Source organism: Lupinus angustifolius, chromosome LG10 (genome assembly GCF_001865875.1).
Source record: "Lupinus angustifolius cultivar Tanjil chromosome LG10, LupAngTanjil_v1.0, whole genome shotgun sequence".
Lineage (NCBI taxonomy): Eukaryota > Viridiplantae > Streptophyta > Magnoliopsida > Fabales > Fabaceae > Lupinus > Lupinus angustifolius.
This window is the reverse complement of record NC_032018.1, coordinates 13,221,109-13,241,866: the sequence shown is the minus strand read 5'-3', so window position 1 is coordinate 13,241,866 and position 20,758 is coordinate 13,221,109. Positions and strand designations below refer to the sequence as shown.

Genomic DNA, 20,758 nt, shown 5'->3' with positions numbered 1-20,758 from the left:
TCATACCCCCACTTCACCGGTACAGATAATTGTGAATGATTCAATTATTTGAATGTTCAAATTTTAAAATATAAGATTGAACAATTACCTCAATCAAATTTATTTAATTGTCAATTACAATATTTAACACAATTTAATATATATATATATATATATAATATTTATAGTATATAGACTACACATTACAAATAACAGGAAAACATACATTAATTTTTTCTTACCTTTACATTATGAAAAAATTAACAAATGAAAAAGACTTTTTTTTTTTATGTTTGTGCATTCACTAAGTACAAATTTGTTCCACTAAAAAAGATATAGCTATTATCCACATGTAATAATAAAAATAATTATTAAATTGAATGATAAATAACAAATATAAATTTGAAGTGAAAATGCACCAAAGTAGAATTTGATATCCATTTGAAGCATTAGTTTTACACTGAGTTGAGTTTGAACACTTTTGAAACACATGATAATTTCACAAATGCGCTACTCCTATTGCTCCTACTTCCTTAGGAGAAGAAATCTAAGCACTCGTTCACGTTCATCTTCATCACCCAACAATAATTTCAACTCTGAATCTTCTTCACTCGTTTCTGGATTCGATGCAGATTCTACACTCTCCAGCCTCAAAATTAAGCGACCCTCTCTTTCAGGTACTGAAACATTTCATGCCCTAATCCCTTTTCTGCGACTGTATCAACAATGGTTCAAATGGTTATCGCAAATTATAGCTCAGGGTGCTGTTTTTTTTAAACTTTGTGTTTATATGCCTCACATGTTTACTTATTTTGTTTTGAATGTTTTTGTGCAGATGATTCGTCCAATTTGGTGTTTAAGCAGATTTCTTCTATTTTCTATGGTAGGTGTTTGTTAATATTCCTGTGAGAATACATTATGTTTTCTATTTGTCAAATGCTAACCATTGCCGGAATCAAAAAGACAAATTTCTACTGAAATTTAAAATAAGTAAAAAAATTACTCTTTTTTAATTGGTAATGAAGTCATTCTACAGTAGTTTAGTTGAATTTTCTGTTTTTTATTTCTACTTGGTATGTTGTTATTAATAAATGCGACCATACTTTTGTTGGGTGATAAAAAGCCTATAAAAGAATAAGCTCAATGTGGCTGAGATGGTACCGTTTCGTTGGACGAGTGAAGACACTAAAAATAGGATTTTGAATTAATGTGTTAGAGAGAAAGTTGGGTAGCACCTATTATAGAAAAGACACTAGAATCTCACTTTATGTGATTTGGGCTTGTATGAAGAAGACTTGTAAAAGCCTCAGCAAGGACTAAGGAGAGTAGATCATATGGAGGGTAACCTAATAGTTAGATGTAGAGGGTGAGCGAGAAAAACTATAGGCAAGATCATTAAGTATGATTTAGATTTAAATGGTTTGTTCGTAGACATGATTTATGATAGGATATTACTTAGCAGGACGAATCTTGGTCAACACTTCTGCTTTTGAACTTTTGTGTGTGAAGGAAATGGTGGAAATGTTGAGCCTCTTAATTTCTTAGGAGGTACGACCACATTTTATTTCATTCTTGGGTGAACTATTGCTTGTTCTCTGTGAATAAATTTATTTGTTATAGTGCATCTAAGATGTGTATTGGCTTATAGATCTTATCCATCTCTGCCTGAACATCCGAGTTTGTTTTCTCTGTCTTAAAGCTTGATTATATGATGTATTGTTTCTGACTGCAGGTGGTGAGTTAGTTAAGAGACCTGGTTCTGAAAAAATTGATGGTGAAAAGGAGTTTGAAAGAACACCAAAGATATCATGGTTGTCAAACATATCTCAAAGCAATACATATCTGCGACGGAAGGAGCCTTCTCGTGAAAAGAAACAAAAATGCATGTTTGAATTATCACAACGAAGCCGTTTTGACAGGTTGATTGAAATTTGTGCAAAGGTACTAGGAACAGGTGCTACCATTGAGTTGTTTGGTAAAGTAGGACGAGAACCAGGCTTGAAAGGGTACACCACACTTATAGAAATGTGCATAGACAGGGCTAGGGGAACTGACGACGACGACATAGCAACAGAAGAAATGGGGAAGGTTTTTCACCTTTTCAAGTCAATGAGGGAACAAGGTTTAGACCTAGCAGAGCAAGCATATCGGCCACTTCTTTTGTATATAATCGACACGTGTTTGGTTGAAGAGTTTCACTTTTTCTGTAATGTTATCAAAGATGAGAATCCCAGTTCACTTGCTAGACTGGGTTACTATGAAATGATGTTGTGGTTAAGAGTCAACAACGAAGAAAAGATACAGGGTCTTTGTGACTATATTTTAGAGAATGATGATGAGGACGCTTCTAATTTGCGAGGTAGGTGAATCATCCCCCCACCCCCCACATGTATGATTTGTCATAATTTGTCTTACTGGAGCTATGTTCCAACATCTAGCTCCAATAACTTCTAACAGATATTAGGAAGTTCGTTAGTGTTTTTGCATTATGAAGATATAATTGATGTCCTCTGTGACATGATCAGGACATAAATTGAAATCATTAATGTCCTGTTCCTTCAAACCTAGACTTTTTTCCTCAATTTTATTCCTATTCTATGCTGACCGACATGGATGGCGCAATTCCTCTTCTCAAGGATAATAGACCCTATAATATTATCTTATATTTTTAATGCTCCCTGCTTCACAAGGGGTGATATGCTAGTAATTACAGAAGATTTGGTTTCATGTAGCACTTTAGACACTTCATTGAGTTCATTCACTCATGTTGCAGAAAGTTATTTATTGGCTCTTTGTGAGAGTGAGCGGAAGAAGCAGATTTTGGACCTGTTGGAGATCATAGACATAAAAAAGCTTTCATCAACAGAATCTGTTTCTCAGATATTTCAGGCATTAGGAAGGCTACTGTTGGAACCTGTTGCAGAGAAGTTCCTTTTGGACTTCAAAACATGTGGTATAATTATGATAATTTTATCTTCTTATCATCTATGTGGATGGTGTTAGATGTAGTACTAAGGTCTGTTTGGAAAAAAAGAAAAACAATTTGCATTTTCTGCATGGCCCTTTATATAGCTTAAATTCTGTTACTCTTATTTTCTTATATGTATTATCTGACATAAATTAGGATTGCGAGGAATTTTTTTGAGCTGTTATTGTAAATTTATTGAATTAAACATTTTTCAAACATTATATGCTGTGTATCTAAAGTGATATTGTGATTCTACAGAAGGATTAGGCATTGCATTCCTCTTTAAATTTCTTCCCTTTGCAGAGTTTACTGAGATTTTCTTACGTATTGCAGATCATGAAGCAGATAATATTACAAACTTCATTGCTAGTTATACCATTAATATTCCAAATGTATCGGTAAGAAATTTCTCATGAATGGTGCTCATAATTTCCTAAATGCCATATACTATTATGTACTTCTACTTTATGCAATTCACTTCATCCTAAAACCATGTCACCGACTTTACATTTGTATGTTATTTCACACTTCAGTCACGGTGGATGTTGTATGAAACCCAGTCTGCTTGTTTCTATTAGTATTATAGTGGTAATTTCTTCATAATTAACTTTGAGTTCTCAATGAAAGTGAAACTGAACAGAGGCATTTGTAGGTTATTGTCTACAGTATCCTTAGGTGAATTCTCAGATACAGATTTGTGTCTTTGAACAGTTGTGGTTAGAAGCCATTCAATAATTATAATAAATAGGTAATTGTAGCTCATCGTCAACTTTGGTAGACACTGTTCTTTATCTTTATCATTTTCCTCTTCATTCATGTTAATCTTTTCATTCCATTCTGAGTAACTTGGTGTAGATTTAGTGAATAGCATTAGGTTCTTAACAGTGGCTTGTGCTGGATATTTCTGTTTGAGTCATTGAATGGTGCATATTTTTTGTTGCCATTTAGTTTTTTTTAATAGCAAAAACTACTTGATAATTCTTAAATGCATTTAGTTTTTTCTTCATTGGGCTCGAATGTTAAAAAATGCACAATTGCATGTAAGCATCTGATAATACGCTTCTAATTTGCGAGGTAGGTGAATCATCCCCCCACCCCCCACATGTATGATTTGTCATAATTTGTCTTACTGGAGCTATGTTCCAACATCTAGCTCCAATAACTTCTAACAGATATTAGGAAGTTCGTTAGTGTTTTTGCATTATGAAGATATAATTGATGTCCTCTGTGACATGATCAGGACATAAATTGAAATCATTAATGTCCTGTTCCTTCAAACCTAGACTTTTTTCCTCAATTTTATTCCTATTCTATGCTGACCGACATGGATGGCGCAATTCCTCTTCTCAAGGATAATAGACCCTATAATATTATCTTATATTTTTAATGCTCCCTGCTTCACAAGGGGTGATATGCTAGTAATTACAGAAGATTTGGTTTCATGTAGCACTTTAGACACTTCATTGAGTTCATTCACTCATGTTGCAGAAAGTTATTTATTGGCTCTTTGTGAGAGTGAGCGGAAGAAGCAGATTTTGGACCTGTTGGAGATCATAGACATAAAAAAGCTTTCATCAACAGAATCTGTTTCTCAGATATTTCAGGCATTAGGAAGGCTACTGTTGGAACCTGTTGCAGAGAAGTTCCTTTTGGACTTCAAAACATGTGGTATAATTATGATAATTTTATCTTCTTATCATCTATGTGGATGGTGTTAGATGTAGTACTAAGGTCTGTTTGGAAAAAAAGAAAAACAATTTGCATTTTCTGCATGGCCCTTTATATAGCTTAAATTCTGTTACTCTTATTTTCTTATATGTATTATCTGACATAAATTAGGATTGCGAGGAATTTTTTTGAGCTGTTATTGTAAATTTATTGAATTAAACATTTTTCAAACATTATATGCTGTGTATCTAAAGTGATATTGTGATTCTACAGAAGGATTAGGCATTGCATTCCTCTTTAAATTTCTTCCCTTTGCAGAGTTTACTGAGATTTTCTTACGTATTGCAGATCATGAAGCAGATAATATTACAAACTTCATTGCTAGTTATACCATTAATATTCCAAATGTATCGGTAAGAAATTTCTCATGAATGGTGCTCATAATTTCCTAAATGCCATATACTATTATGTACTTCTACTTTATGCAATTCACTTCATCCTAAAACCATGTCACCGACTTTACATTTGTATGTTATTTCACACTTCAGTCACGGTGGATGTTGTATGAAACCCAGTCTGCTTGTTTCTATTAGTATTATAGTGGTAATTTCTTCATAATTAACTTTGAGTTCTCAATGAAAGTGAAACTGAACAGAGGCATTTGTAGGTTATTGTCTACAGTATCCTTAGGTGAATTCTCAGATACAGATTTGTGTCTTTGAACAGTTGTGGTTAGAAGCCATTCAATAATTATAATAAATAGGTAATTGTAGCTCATCGTCAACTTTGGTAGACACTGTTCTTTATCTTTATCATTTTCCTCTTCATTCATGTTAATCTTTTCATTCCATTCTGAGTAACTTGGTGTAGATTTAGTGAATAGCATTAGGTTCTTAACAGTGGCTTGTGCTGGATATTTCTGTTTGAGTCATTGAATGGTGCATATTTTTTGTTGCCATTTAGTTTTTTTTAATAGCAAAAACTACTTGATAATTCTTAAATGCATTTAGTTTTTTCTTCATTGGGCTCGAATGTTAAAAAATGCACAATTGCATGTAAGCATCTGATAATACCGGTAAAAGAATGCACAAAAGAAGAAGAAGATCCGAACAAAATTGATCCGGAATCAATTGAATTTTGGATACTAATACCTCTTTATTGATTGCAAGATTAGAAGAAGACAATGTAGAACCCTAATTGATTCCCTGAATGAATTACACATTACAAGGTTGATTCCCTGAATCAATTCCCCTTCCTACACAATACTTCAAAACTACCTACAATAACCCCCCCTAACTCCCATTTATACACTTCGGTACCCCTTCATTGCCTCACTGCTACGGCAGTTACAAAAACTGCTCCTAAGAGCTTTATTCACACGCTGCCACGTGGACTAGTGGCTGCCACGCGGCCTCCTCTGATACACCTTAGTGATGGGTGGTCTCTCCCGCACCCTATCAGCATCTTACCGCAGTCAAGCGATTCCTGCAGTTATTTTTTATACATGTTATTTGGCATAGTAACTGTGTTATGGGAAAAGTCCCACTTTTTTGTGTTTCCTCATGTGTGTTGTTATTTTGGAAGGTTGAGGATCTCTTCATAATATTTAAGGATTTGCACCAACGACTGGATGTCTCACCTTCTTCATCATCATATGAGAAGCTCATTTTGCGTAGCTGTGCCTTACTCAAGGTACAACCTTTTTTTGCATTTTCATGATTATTAATGCTTTGTTTGGTAGTTGTGAAATAGGGGGAAAATAAAGAGGAAGGGGAGAAATAGTAAAGGCTCTGTTTTTCCAAAGCCTTTTGCAGGCTAGCATACTAAATACCAATAGGCCTTTGCTTTCTTGTCAGCTGAACAGGCATTTGAATTTATCTTTATAATAATGCATAGCCCACTAGCTATATTAACAAACTGAAAGTCTGAAACCATTCTACTCTCTGCTTAGAGCATTAGATAAATTACTTATTGGGTTGCCTTGAATTTTTCACTGTCTTCTTTTGGCAACTACAAAGTATTTGTCGCCCTTGCCAATCCATGCCATCCTCCCAAATGTTGCCTGCATTCAGAGACGCTCAGCTTAAAATAATAATTCTTCCTGAAGTGATCATTTACTAATCTTTCATGTGCAGTACTGGGAAGTCAGTAAAACTTAGAAAAGCGGATAGCTTAAGTGGGTAGATGACAGGAGCAGAGAGAACATATGTTGTCAAGGGTTAGCAATGGGCTTCAATAATAAATACACATGTTCTAATTTCATTCTTCAATGTTAAGATATTTTTTATTTTTCAGAAATCACATTTTTTTAAAATATGCCAACAACTCCATGAAGTGAACTGTTACCATTTGCATATTTACGTCTCAAAAGCTTGGAGATTTCTTGTAAGATGAATTCCTTTTTGTTTGTAATACAGGTGCCCACAGCTCTTGATATTGTCGATGAAATGTGTGAAGCGAGCTTGATTTTATCAACTGAGGTGTTACACTCCATATTACAAACTTGTGAGGAAACATGTCAATATGATTTGGTAATGAACATTGAACAATCTTCCATACAATTATTCCCTTCTTTCTCCATTGGCTCATAACTTGTATATTATGTGTGACTGCATATATCTTAAACTTTTTGCCTTTAAGTTGATGATCTTGAAGTAATAGTGTTTGTGTTATGACTAATTGTCAATGAATTGCTTGACTTAAAAGCTTATGGTGTCACTCTTCGTTGAAGATCCAAGAATGTTCTTTTATCTATAAGAATTATTTTATCTTTTACACACCCTAAAATGAAAGCCCTAAAGATTTTAAGGAAAGATGAAGTATTAAGATAAGTCACACATCGGATGAAGATATGGTCGAGCAAGTATGTACAAGGCTTAGGCATTCCTCACCCTAAGAGCTAGCTTTTGAGGTTGAGTTAGGTTTGGCCATATAAATTCTTATATAGTATCAGAGTCTGAGCCCCCTAATGGGCTACCGACAGATGTCCAGTTCTGCAAACTTCATGCTCCAGATGTCCAGTCCTGGGCGTGAGAATGTGTGTTAAGATAAGTCTCACATATATGAAATTATGGCTGAATTGGTGCTTATATGGCTTAGGCATCCCTCACCCTGCGAGCTAGCTTTTGGGGTTGAGCTAGGCCTAGCTTGACCAACTCATCTCTTATGATTCCTGTCTGAGATGCAAGCCTCACTACTTATACACTGGCCTTTTCCATAAAGATTACATAATGAGATTTATATTTCCCTTTTCCATTTGTATGTTTCCAGTATTTCATGACATTGCAAACAAAAGTATTACAGGCATAACTTAACCTAAACATGTCATGATAGTTTATGCTAAAATTAGTTATCTGCCCAATTTTTCAAGGCTTCTGTATACCGCCCAGCATAATTTACTATTCTGACATGTAGTGTTCGTTTTGTTCATGGGCATTTTCTTAATAAAGGTCCATCGGGTCTTGTCTACTATATGTCGCTTCAAATTGGAGACAAATGATGAAATACTCAGATGCATGATAGACTTGTTCTTGAAAATGAAAGACGTAAGTTCTACCAATTTCATTTACATGCTTTTGTTCATCTGTCTTCCACCAATTTTAACAGCTTTTGCTAAATATCTATTGTGGATGTAATTTTGTTCAAAAAGTTAACCCTTCATCAAATTATTTTTTATTTTGTTGCATAATGCAGCATCAAGGTGCATATAAGATGCTTGATTATTTAGAGGAAATAAATTTGAAGCCAACAGCGAGCATGTACAATGTCATCATGGCAGAGTGTTTCCGTGAGGTGATATTACTTGCTACTAGGGATGCCTCTGTTTTTGCTCTGTTATACTTTTTACTATTTGTCCAATGTACTCCTGACGTGCTTGTCTCTAGATGGTTCAAAAAGTACAATCCACAGGTTTTTCAATATAATTTTGCAAAGCCAAAAAAATGTAATGGTTTCTCATGATGATGGAGATAGTTTTGATTGTTATGATGGTTATATAACAAGTCTCAAACATGACGAAAAGACCTTTTACAATGTAATTCAATCAACATGTCTTTTACTTCGAACACTGAATTCTTTTCTCACCCTTTCGCTGAAAGTTTGCAGAAAAACATACGCGACGGGGTGAGGGTCCTTGAGCACATGCAAAATGCCGATGTAAAAGCCGATTCACAAACTTTCAGCTACTTGATTAGCAACTCTGAAACTGAAGAGGATATAGTAAAGGTAAGTTGACATCGATAGCAACACTGAAACTGAAGAAGATATATTTGTTTTTCTTTTCCAATTTCTGTAAGAAGTACTTCAGTATTTTTATTAATTGATTCTATCGCAGGGGTTCAATTTTATTTCTTTATTCAAGCATTGGTTCCTGAAAAAATATTAGTGCCCACATTATATTAGGCTAGTTGCTACATAAATATAGTTCTGATACAATGAAGTATAATTTGTTGTCAATGGATGTAGGTAAGCTTAAGATTTTATGTTTCAACATTATTCTTGCAGTATTATGAAGAACTGAAACAATCCGGAGTTAAAGCTACAAAGCAAATTTTCATTGCCCTTATAAATGCTTATGCTGCTTGTGGACAGTTGGAGAAAGCTAAACAGGTAGGGTGCAAGCATCAAATGCTACTTCCTTGAACTAGATTCTATGAGTCTGAAAAAGGGGTATAGGTGAATTTTGCAAACCATAATATCTGGCTGGTTGATATATTGATGAACAATTGCATGGACATCTGTTCCATAAAAAATGGAAAAAAATTGCATATTGATTTATTTCATGTTTCTGCAGTTGCTTCGCTGTAAAGTTTTTACTAATTACTAATCAAAGTGATATTACACATCTAGGATCATATTCACTTAAAGAGCTATTAGCAGTTGGCTTTAAAAAATCTTTGAAGGGTTGGAAGTTTTATGGAATTGAAGATCACTGTTAGGTTTTTTTTGGCTCTGCTGATTTAGCCAACACTATCTATTTTGTTTTAAATTTTCTAGATGCAAACTATATTTATCTATAAAAAATTTAATTTGAAGGTTTGGAAGTTTTATGGAATTGAAGATCATTGTTAGGTTTTTTTGGCTCTGCTGATTTAGCCAACACTATCTACTTTGTTTTAAATTTTCTAGATGCAAAATTTAATGTGCCAAATGCAGTTACAGTGAAGGTTTTTTCTCCTTCTCCTCTAGATATTATTGTTTTTGTGGGATTTCTATCCCCTTATTTTGAATGAACAGTCATACTTCATGCTTATTATTGTTAAATAGCCAGCCTTCTTTCATGAAATGAGAAATTTTTACTTTCTTAATCTAAGTTCCGTGTCTTTCTCTATTCAATGTGACTGATCCAGACCTAGACTTAATTCTTGTGTCATTATAATATCCTGTTCTGGACCTGAATTAGCTTTTGAAATATGTATTGCGAACATGAGCATTATGGGTTATATACTTTGACAATCTAATTTTTGCTAAATATACTTTCAACCTAAATGTCTTGAGTCCTTGACTTCGTTCTTGAATTTGTGAATGCATTATTATGATATCCTTTTTTTGTTGATCTCCTTTGTACTTTAATTTCAGTGACTTTTTGGACTATATAACTGATAGTTTTCTTATACCAAATTCTTCGAACCATCAATACTTAGTCTAGAGCCATTCATTATTTGATTTAAAGCGCAACTAACCTTTATGGTGATGTCATTAAATCCTTCGTGTTTCAGGTAGTCTTAGATCCATTGATACCAGTGAAGAGCTTGAACCAAATCAAGAGTGTTCTTGTCTCAGTTCTTGCATCGCATGGGCAATTGCCTGAGGCTCTCCTTATTTACGAGGAAATCAAGGAAGCTGGATTCACTCTGGAGCCAAAAGATATTATGAATATCATTGTGAGATTTTAAATATATTAGTAATTTTTTAATTTTTAACTTGCAAACATGCATAATCAATCCAATGGGCATTCATAGGAGCGCACTCATTCTGATGGAGAGCTGGATAGGTTGCTTTTGCTACTTGAGGAATTGAACGATACAGACTATTGGAATGGTGCTTGCGGCAGAATCATCTTGTATTGTATTCTGAACAACCATTTAAGGTTTGATTACCCCATCCCCCTACTTTATTGAATTTCTTTGCAACAAAATATTCTTTTTTTTTGCAATTTACTCATGTTCATTGTATCGAGTCAGTTCTGCTGTCGACTTGTGCAAGCTCCTCAAGGATAAGTTCCAAAATGATGAACTAGTTATGGATGTTCTCTTTGATAAGGTCCGCTCTGGTTTCCTTTTCCCTTAATTTTTGCAAACTTGCAATTCTAGTTGTCAGAAGCACGGCTATGTAGTGTTATTGTAGTTTGTGCAAAAACTCAAACTCTTTCAAACTGCTATGTTGTATGGATTATGATATTTATTCCATTAGCTTACATGTTGAACTGACAATATTTCCTTCTGTATGTGTATAGGTATTTTCACCAATTGAGCTCGTTGAGTCAGAGTCCAGACATTTGCACACTAGCCTCGAGTTCCTTTCAGAAATGAAGGATAAGCATGGCCTTTTGTTGACACAGGAATGTTTTGATCTGCTAAGTGCTCGTGCTAACACCACTGATTTACATAAAGCTGATTGAGGCTTCTTAACAAGTGGGATATGTGAGTTGCTCTATACCAAGTTTGCTACTAATAGGAGCTTATGTACTTACAAATTCACCTCACTAACCTTTATCCCCCATGATGTTTTTGACCTTGCTCCCACAATTACCATTCACAAGAAAAAAAGACATTAGGATATCTTATTTCAATGATTATAATATCAGCATAAATCCAAAATAAAATAATGCAACTGTCATGTTTTAAAATTTGTCTAACACTTCTAATGATGTAGCAGCTAATCATTTTATGATAGTGTTATTGTGTAGTGTTTTAAAAATCTGCTCAGACTTCAAATTGATGAGGCTACCTTTTCACAATTCAACCTGTTTTATTACAAGCCATGTGTTACGGCTACAATTATGTATACTAAACAAGTTGCCTTTCTCTCTTTATTTGCAGTTTTGAGATGGCACTGCCAACATCATCAATCAATTATTAGGAAACAAAAAAGAGAGAGAGGAATACCTCCTTCACTTTCCAGATATACTCTTGTAACCAGTAATGGATTGCCGTTCAAACAACAAACGGAATTTGGATACAAAGTTAATCCAATTTACACTCATAAGAGTCTAATATACTTGTTCCTTTTTTTTATATGTAAATATACTATCAGATAAGGAAAACTATTTCTTAGAGTGAAGAAGGTATGAAATCCTACTCTCTTGTGCATGAGTTCGTGTAAGACCCTGTTAGATCTCCAATATGACCAAAAGATAAGAGTTCGATTCCTGAGAGTAACATTTGTTGAGATGGGTAGCCATACACCCCGAAAATGATTAGTTCCTTACCCAAAAGGGTGAGGGGATACTCTTGATAGTACCCAAAAAAACTTAGTGTTGATTTTCATAAATTTAGTCTTCTCAAAATGCTATGCTTACCAAATTAAACACCTGCCTGACTATCTTATATTGTTATGTTTTTTTTTGAAGTATAATTTTTCCTGATCTTAGCATGAAATTCTTCAGCCAAAAGACAAGTAGTAGTTGCATTAACATAGAAATGACACAAGATTACTTTGTTTTTTAATGTTTTTCACTTGAACCAATGAAGAGAGTAAAACAAATGTTTTATTGCAAGTAACACAGCTCTTTTAATATGTCAAATTGTCAATCAAGCACTTCAACATAGTATTTACCAGTTATTCAAATTGTTATTAACATTACATTCTATTCTATGAAAGAATTCAAAAGGAATAAGCAACAAGTATAGCTTGCCTGCACCTTGCTTTGGCCTGTTCAAGCCTCTCACTCAATGTTTCTTCCTTCACTGCAGCCTTAACCATAGCCAAATCCATTTCCAACAACCTCAACACTCTAAACAGTTCTGTCACCATTCTCTCCTCCACTTTCCCTTCATCTCTCAAAATCTCAGCCTCCTCTCTTGCCCTTTCTGCAACAATTTCTCCAACCTTTTCCAACAGTTCTTTGGACCCAAATTCTCTTCCCATAAGACTCTCCAGCTTCTCCAAAAAATCAGCTATCACATACCCAATTGGCTTCTCTAGATTAATCTCTTTAGTCCTCTTCCAACCAATCTCAAAGTTTGGTGGCTCTGGTTTCACAAGTCCAGTTCCAGGCCTTCTTTCTCTTATTATCTCTGATCTTCTTCTCTTCTCAATGGGAAATGTTTCTGCACTGTTGACTGTACTAGTGGTAGAATCTGGGATTGGTGAATCAGGCTGAGGAGTGGAGTTTAAATCTGTGCATCTAATGGAGAAGTGTTTGATGTGATGGTTTGTGAATGAAATGCTCTTATGGGTTTGGTAATGAGAAGGATATGAGAGGAATTTGATAAGAGTGGAAGAAGCCATGCTAGTTTGGAAGCACAGTGAATAAAGATAAGGCTCTTGGCATTTATGTGTGGTTTGGCATATGTGTGTACACAATGATATAAAGGCATTCTGTAGTATCTCAAGATATCTAGTGATGAAAAATTCAATATGGTAATCTTTTATAATCTTCTTCTTTTTCTCAATATGATTGTAGTAAATAAAAAAACCATTTGTCAGATATGTAAAAATTATAAACTCAATAATGATTACGATTATCTACTTTTAGCTATAAAATTAATTACTTTTAGCTATAAAAAATAATGATTATGACTATCTACTTTTAGCTATCAAACTCATTACCATTTGTCAGTCTATAATATGCAATGATCTTACAAATTGGGTTCCGAATAGGATATTTTTATTTGAATTACTACATCTCAATTATCTACTTTTTAGTTATAAAACTAATCGCAAATAATTCAATTTTTTTGTAGTGTATCAATTTTTACATCTTAAAAACATCTCAATTACTCAATATGAATTTAATAAATTACAAGCATTGTATTGGACATTTATAAGATGTAAAGACTATATACAGTAGTATCCTACACACAATAAGATTGTATCTAGAATTTAAAAATGTAATCTCATCATAATTAAACAACAATCATATTGCTCCAAAGTGATAGCCAATAAGAGAAGGAAATGACATCAGTGTGGTTTTATTTGTTATTTGGTGTCAAATTCTTATTGGTAATACATGATTTTAGTAAGGTTTAAATTAGGCACACTCAAATAATGGGCATCTAGGATAAATGTCATAAATAATTAGTTGAGAGAATGATCAACTCTCAATTCCTATTTATTCTATATATCAGTGTGAAAAATTGTACACAGACATCATATCATTTACCATTTATTTTAATTACTTTTTCTAAAAAGTCAGATTATTAAATATCAATAATACATAATGCAATAACAGTATATAAAACTTATACACTGTATTGAGAGTCATAAATAAATTAGACATTCTATCAACCATTAACAAAGAGTTTAATATTAGTTCTCATAATTTTTGGCAGTTTATTTACCAAAGGGTAGATCTTGCTATAACTTAAACATTTTCATTATAAACTTCTTTCAACATGCCTCCACCAAAAGTTTTACTTAAACACTTAAATCATAAACTCCGAATACAAAATAAACTAATAGGTATATAAACAATATACTTGGCTAAGGCAATAAACCAGGTTCCTCATGTTCATGATTAGTTGATCCATCAAATAAGAACTGCAAATTTTGCACATTAGATATGCATTGCGCGAAGAGACATTAGCCCGAGGAGCTTGCGATTGCAGTAACATCGTCCCAGCGCCATATTGTCCCATCCTCACAGCAACTCAAAATAGTGCTACAACATGGCAGAAGAAAGGAGTAAAGTCAAAAAAACAACAAATTTATGAGCAGCAAAATAAAAATGTGAAGAAATTACCTTCCATCAAAGGACGTAGCAGTCTGCCTGATTGCAGATTTTGATTGAGGATGCGACAACCTGAACAAGGTGACGGACTGAGCATAAAAATTCGATAAAATAGATCAAATTCATTCATTAAATGAGACTTGATAAACAACACACTTTGCAATAAGAACAGGTGGACTTGACTGCAATTCCCAGACAAAAATCTTGCCTTCCCGGTTTCCTGGCAGACCCCCGAGAAACACAAACGTTAGAATGATACCAAAAAACTTGAATTTACAAACTTGCAACCAAAAGGAAAGCGGGTTAAAATTTTATTAGCAATCTGAATAAAATGTTCAATAAATAGTTCTTGTCACTTACGACTGAAGGTGCAAACTAGTAAAAATAATAGTACATGCAAAAGAAATTGCAATTAGTTATTTTTACCTATTGCAGCTGAATTGTAATGAAAATCACAAGAAAACTTCATGAACCAGATATCACACTCAGGACAAGGGTATTTCTGAAGGATGTCAACTGCACCCTAAACAAAAAGAAAATAAAATCTATCACTTTCGGAATTCTGATATAAACTTACGCTTCATAGTTGAATTAAAAAATGCATCAAGTAAGAATTCTAACTAACCTCCCCAGGACCTTGTTCCTTCAGTTTTGGTTCCCACAATACAATTTCGTTGTCAACACTCTGGAAATGAGACATAATGAATTGCTATGAGAATTGCTAAACAAAATTATGAAATATGAGAAAACACAAAATGCTAAACTTGTGATTCGTGGACAAGTTCTTGAATGGAGGACTAGCCGAAAACCCTTTAAGAAACTTTTATCTCCAATTATTAAACCCTTTTCTTAGTTTAAAAGAATAAATTTTCTTGTAAAGAAAGAAGGATTACACAGAATCGGAAGATATGATAACTTCCTTAAGCCGGGTAAAAAGGAAAAATAGGGGATTCACTTACTCTAGGAGTAAGTTAAAAAAACCTGTTCAACATCTTAATCATCCATTCTATGAAAATCTAATGGTTCACGTGATTTAAATTAGTTAGTAGATCTGAACTATTAGATTTTAATAGAATGGATGACTAAGATATGGAGTAGGTTTTTTTAAGTTACTTCTGAAGCAAGTGGATCCCTCCGAAAGGAAAAATATACAAATACATCAATCATTAAAAAAGCTACCTCTACATGTTTACCAAAGAAGCACCTTAAATAATCATGCACCAAAGTGATACCATAATATTTTTATAATTAAATATTTTGTTTCAATAGTAGCATTAGAAGGTGGTGGTTTTACAATAGATCCATGAGGCAGACCACTTAGAAACTCTTAACCAGTGTGGTTCCAATTGAAAACCTAGTTTTCCTCGAAGGAGAGGACCTCTTCTTCTTCTTCTTTCCTTTCACTGTTTGTATTCGGACTCATGAAGATTATTTTATAACAGTAGTAGTGTAAATTGCATCAATTTCAGTTTTTCACCCACAGCAAACTTAACATTGAATTTGTACCAGGAAATTGACTGACACGGGAGAGAGAAATTGCTAACCTTTGAAAGGATAAAATCACCCAGCCACCTAGTACAGTCGACGTAATTTGTATGAACCGTAACATTGAATATCTGAAATCACGTATTAGAAAATATCCTTCATACAATATACCGAAAATAATCTTTTTACTTACTGGAAACTGCACATATTTTGTAGGAAACTTAGAAGGAAGATCAGTCCATGTGAACGATTTCTCAACATAGGGCCAGAACTCTGCAGCAACATAAAGGACACAACAGATTAAAATTAAAAAGACAAAAATACAATTGGTACATGGAAAAAAAACTAACGTGTATAGTTGGGTGTTTTTTTTAGTTTGGGAAGGGGAGTAATCCTAATTGTATACAAAAAATAAGTAATGAGTAAATAAATCCTAATAATCACAGCACATTACAAAATTGCATCTTGAACAAGCATCAAGAAATTGTAACATCATTTAACAGTCACTCTAAAAGTAGCAAATGGCATGACAATAAACAAAAGCAACCAATGAAAAAACAGCAGGCAGAGGATTTAAATTATATGCCCTACCCTTCATAGACCATATCTTTACGGTACTATCCATGCCACAACTAGCGAGTCGATATACATCCGACGGATGAAAATCCTAAAATAAGCAACAAAAAGTCAGTCAGGCTAATCTCCGATAAAGCTTCTATTATCACTAAGATATGGTAGGTAAGATAGAAAGTAAGGGGACACATTGGATGCAGAATACACTTACGACACTTAAGACTTCATTACGATGTCCTCCAGCTCCAGCTAATATCAAAATGCATACTCCAGTATGAACATTCCATATTCGGACAGATTCATCCTGGTCAACATTAGATGTCAATGAATGAAAAACAAGTGATGGTTTATTTAGCAAAATTACAAAGAGAAACACAATTTACTTTGCTTGCAGACACTATAAGTGATGGCTTTAATTGTTGAGTCCTGATTTCATTTATGGAGTCCCCATGACCAACAAAAGTCTGCAGCAAGAATGGCATGATGTAACAAAAATCTAGAAATATAGTTCACAATTTTCAACATTATCGAATAGAAATAATAATAATAATAAAAACTTAAGACAATAGTTCACACAAAACTACAAACTAACACCCGACATCGAAATTGCAACTTGTGCATGGACAGAACAGGATGGAACAAAAATACAGCATGTTCTGTTCACTTTAAGTGAAATCCTACTCTACTTTTGTTTATATACCACAAACACACAACATAATCCATATAGTGTATGTAACACCACCTAGGAGCTTATAAGGTAGTCAACTGGTTTATTTGACCAAAAATAAGCAGCAAATCGGTGTCTGACCAAAAATGGCTTATTTCAATATAACACAACATAATCTGATAAGTTATTTGAAATAGCTTATGAGCTTATAAAGCAAGTGCTTATTTCATATTACACCTATCAATTAGCTTATAAGCTAATAATACCAAAGTGTTCCAATTATAAACTGTTAACTACCTTGTGTATCTTCTCATTGCCGGCATCGATGACTCGAATTACGCCAGTGAGTCCACCTGCCACTACAAATGGGGTTCCATCAACACTGCATGCCCAACTCACAGTGTAAAAAGATTCATCCTTCTGATCTACAAAACAGATAAAAAATGAAGCACTTTTCTAATAACAGTAATAATGATAAACCTAAAAGCTATGACTTACATCATCATCAACATAAGATTGCAAAACAGCAATAACTCCTCCTTCAAGGCATTGATAAACAGTAACCTGAACAATGAATAAGATAACCCATTATAGTAAGTTATCAAAGATTGAAACTTTAGTAATGGGTATTGAAGATGAAGAAGAAAAGAAGAAGAGTTAGTAACATACCCTGTTTAAACCAACAGTGGCAAAAACATTGAAATAACGAGAATCGAGGAAGTTGAAAACGATGGCGTATAAAGGTCGTTTTCCTTCTTGAAGACGATTAGTGATTCGATAATCTTTCTTCTTTGAAGAAGTTAAAGAACCCACAACTGGTTCATTCCCTAATCCATATACCTTTGCCATTTCACTTCACTTTTCTTCTATGCTCTTTCTCTCTTTGTGTGTGTTTCTATCTCTGTTTCAGGGTTATACAACAACAACTACAACAACAACAAAAATAATGTTGTCTTTACATTTTGGTGTTTCTAGTTTCAACATGAGTGAGCTATTTCTATTTCTATTCCTTCTTATTATTTAAACATGCTTGTTTAAATTTGAATACAAAACACTAATAAATTGAATTTTTTTTTTACTATTAAGGTATCCCTTGCCAACTTTAAAATCCATGTATTGTTAATGTAAAATAAAAAATTACACTATTAGTATGTATTATCCAGATTTGGATTACTTTTGATGATTTACTAATAGTGTAGAAAACACTTCCATTATCGATATATACATATTTAATCTTATTTTGTCTTTGATTATGTGTCTGTAAAGCATTTTGATTTAAAAAGTTAACTTAAGTTGTTTGAATACAACCAAAAGAAAAAGAAAGGACCAACTACATGTTGGATCTACAAATATTATACTAATATTTGATTTTTCATAACAACATTTGTTGGGAAGACAATCATATATCCGAAAAGGTTTTACCCATATGGAAAGGATATAAAAAGCATATGAATGAGTGAAGGTTTGAATGGAATTTTTTTTGAAACAAAGCTATAGAAGAAGATATCTCAAGCATATATCAAATCAAAAAAATTTATACAAATAAACATAGTAGTATAAAAAAAATTAAAAATAACCACTATTTTGAACAAGAGAAATATTTTACCAATCAAGAAAATGAAATTGGTTAGATTGAAATACCTTATTTGGAAGACTCGAAAGTCATTGTTGCGTAAAAGGATGTGAGTTGATTCAAGAAGTTTTTGATTCGAGAAAGAATTAAGATGTTGGTGGGAGAGATGAAATTGTTAAATCGAGATATTGGGATTGAATCGAGGTTAGCAAAGAAAAGAAACTCAGTTGTGGAAGAAGATCGAAATTTATGGAGCGGTGGGCGCAACATCAAAGAACAGAAAATAAAACCTAAAAGAAGAAGTATATATAGTCGTGGTCATTTGTAAAATTAAAGGGATGTTTGTACTTTTTAAATAATAAAATTGTATAATGTTATTTTTTATCCTGCTAAATTTGTTTTTGTTCAAAGTTATATATTTTATTTTATCCTCAAATTATTTTTTGTTTTAATTTTTTTCTTTTTTGAAGGAAATTTATTGTCTCTCATAATTATCTTATTTGGTTCGAGTAGAATTGTGTCATGTGATCCGATATCAAAAATTAACCTAGTATCAAGAACATTTTGAAAGTGATTATTTTGTGAAAAAACCTAATAATGAGAGAAAGGGGGAGAGAAAATGGTAAGAAAGAAGAAGTGTACAAAGAAAAATACAAGACAGTATTTTTATTTGTATTATTTAGGAAAAATATATCAAAAAATAATGGATGAAAAGGTATTAATAAATTTATTAAATTACTTTTATCAAACTTTTCTATAGATTTTCTCCTCATCTAGATAGAGAACTTTGTGTGGGCCCTATATTAACTTTTTTATCCTTTTATTTTCTATTATTTTTCTCACATGACAAAAAACCTAAAAATTTACCATACCTGTATGATATAAATGTTCAACAACATCTTTTTGTATAATCCCAATAATAGTTAATTATTTCTTAAAAGATTGTACTCTAAATTTAAATGTTCTACCAAATGCTCATGTGGGGAACTATTTTAAAGTTATGGTGCTTCATAGCTTTTATGTGTGGATTTATATGGTTGAAAAATGGTTTGGCATCATTGCTTCACAATTTATATATTAAGTTTTTTCAAGCCTTTGTGCTTTCATTATATTGCTTTAAATAAGTTGTGAGGATTGTCAACTTCTATGAGTGCCATGATGGTTAAAATTTCAGATCAAGTACTTCTATATCTTATGAGTTTTTATTTCCTTATTTTTCCAACATTTTTAATTAATGACAAGTTATCTATGAGGTTCCAATCAATTTTCTAAATCCACTCGTGAAGGGACATTGTCATTGAGAGAATGTTTGCATCTTCATTGATTGAGTCGATTGTTCTTCAAGTCCAAGACCTCTTAGCTGTTAAATTTGGCAACTTAAAGCTCAAATTTGGGATATCCTCACCAATCTACCTAGACTCTACCTCATTATATCTCATCCTTTGAGGATGGGTGTGGTATTTAGAGGAATACATCGGTTATCTCATAAAATGTCATTCCATGTACCATTAATTGTGATTGATTGAAAAAAATGTATCTAAATTAGAAGTTTAATTATTAAGTACTTTTTTGAGCAATCACAACTTATGACACACTTTGGTATAACAAATATGTTCGTGACCCATAAAAAGTATCATTCTGCAATTTGGTATAGGGCTCACCACACTTATAATTTATCCATACTAAGCTACAACTCAAATTCACCATAAGCGAATAGAATGAGCCCGGCCCAAATATGATTATAAAAGATATCATCATGTTGTGAAATAAGTCTTATATCACTTACCGTATTATCTCGGGAATGATTTAAATAATTAAATAAAAGATATCATGTTGAAGAGTAAGTCTAGCCACAACTCAAGTTTTTTCGGATTGTCATAAACTAAAATATGCCCTTAGTGGTAAGATGTAACCCTTTACTTTCTTGATGCTTCTTTATATGGAGGGACATAA

General features: G+C 33.1%; 3 protein-coding genes across 4 annotated transcripts; 1 reads left to right on the top strand and 2 right to left on the bottom strand.

Annotated features, from left to right (window-relative positions):
- On the top strand, positions 382–11,932 carry LOC109358443 (pentatricopeptide repeat-containing protein At4g04790, mitochondrial-like). The gene is made up of 16 exons (XM_019602661.1): positions 382–656; positions 815–862; positions 1,712–2,338; positions 2,753–2,932; positions 3,281–3,345; positions 6,200–6,307; positions 7,033–7,146; positions 8,065–8,160; positions 8,309–8,407; positions 8,720–8,839; positions 9,119–9,223; positions 10,333–10,497; positions 10,576–10,703; positions 10,798–10,876; positions 11,070–11,303; positions 11,719–11,932. The coding sequence occupies exons 1-15, from the start codon at positions 470–472 to the stop codon at positions 11,232–11,234; spliced, it is 2,286 nt and encodes a 761-aa protein (XP_019458206.1). The 5' UTR covers positions 382–469; the 3' UTR covers positions 11,235–11,303; positions 11,719–11,932.
- On the bottom strand, positions 12,217–13,110 carry LOC109358446. The gene is made up of 2 exons (XM_019602664.1): positions 12,441–13,110; positions 12,217–12,405 (listed from the first exon to the last, which is right to left on the bottom strand). Coding segments are annotated over exons 1-2 (627 nt in total). The 5' UTR covers positions 13,067–13,110; the 3' UTR covers positions 12,217–12,404.
- Positions 14,069–19,049, bottom strand: LOC109358444 (polycomb group protein FERTILIZATION-INDEPENDENT ENDOSPERM-like). Of its 2 annotated transcripts, XM_019602662.1 has the most exons (14): positions 18,874–19,049; positions 17,902–18,158; positions 17,731–17,796; positions 17,530–17,652; positions 16,949–17,029; positions 16,777–16,869; positions 16,584–16,659; positions 16,186–16,265; positions 16,052–16,123; positions 15,133–15,192; positions 14,934–15,030; positions 14,664–14,727; positions 14,520–14,579; positions 14,069–14,438 (listed from the first exon to the last, which is right to left on the bottom strand). In XM_019602662.1, the coding sequence occupies exons 2-14, from the start codon at positions 18,079–18,081 to the stop codon at positions 14,360–14,362; spliced, it is 1,131 nt and encodes a 376-aa protein (XP_019458207.1). In that variant the 5' UTR covers positions 18,082–18,158; positions 18,874–19,049; the 3' UTR covers positions 14,069–14,359. The 2 variants fall into 2 exon arrangements, with proteins under 2 accessions (XP_019458207.1, XP_019458208.1); XM_019602663.1 differs by lacking the exon at positions 18,874–19,049 and having other exon boundaries at positions 17,902–18,161.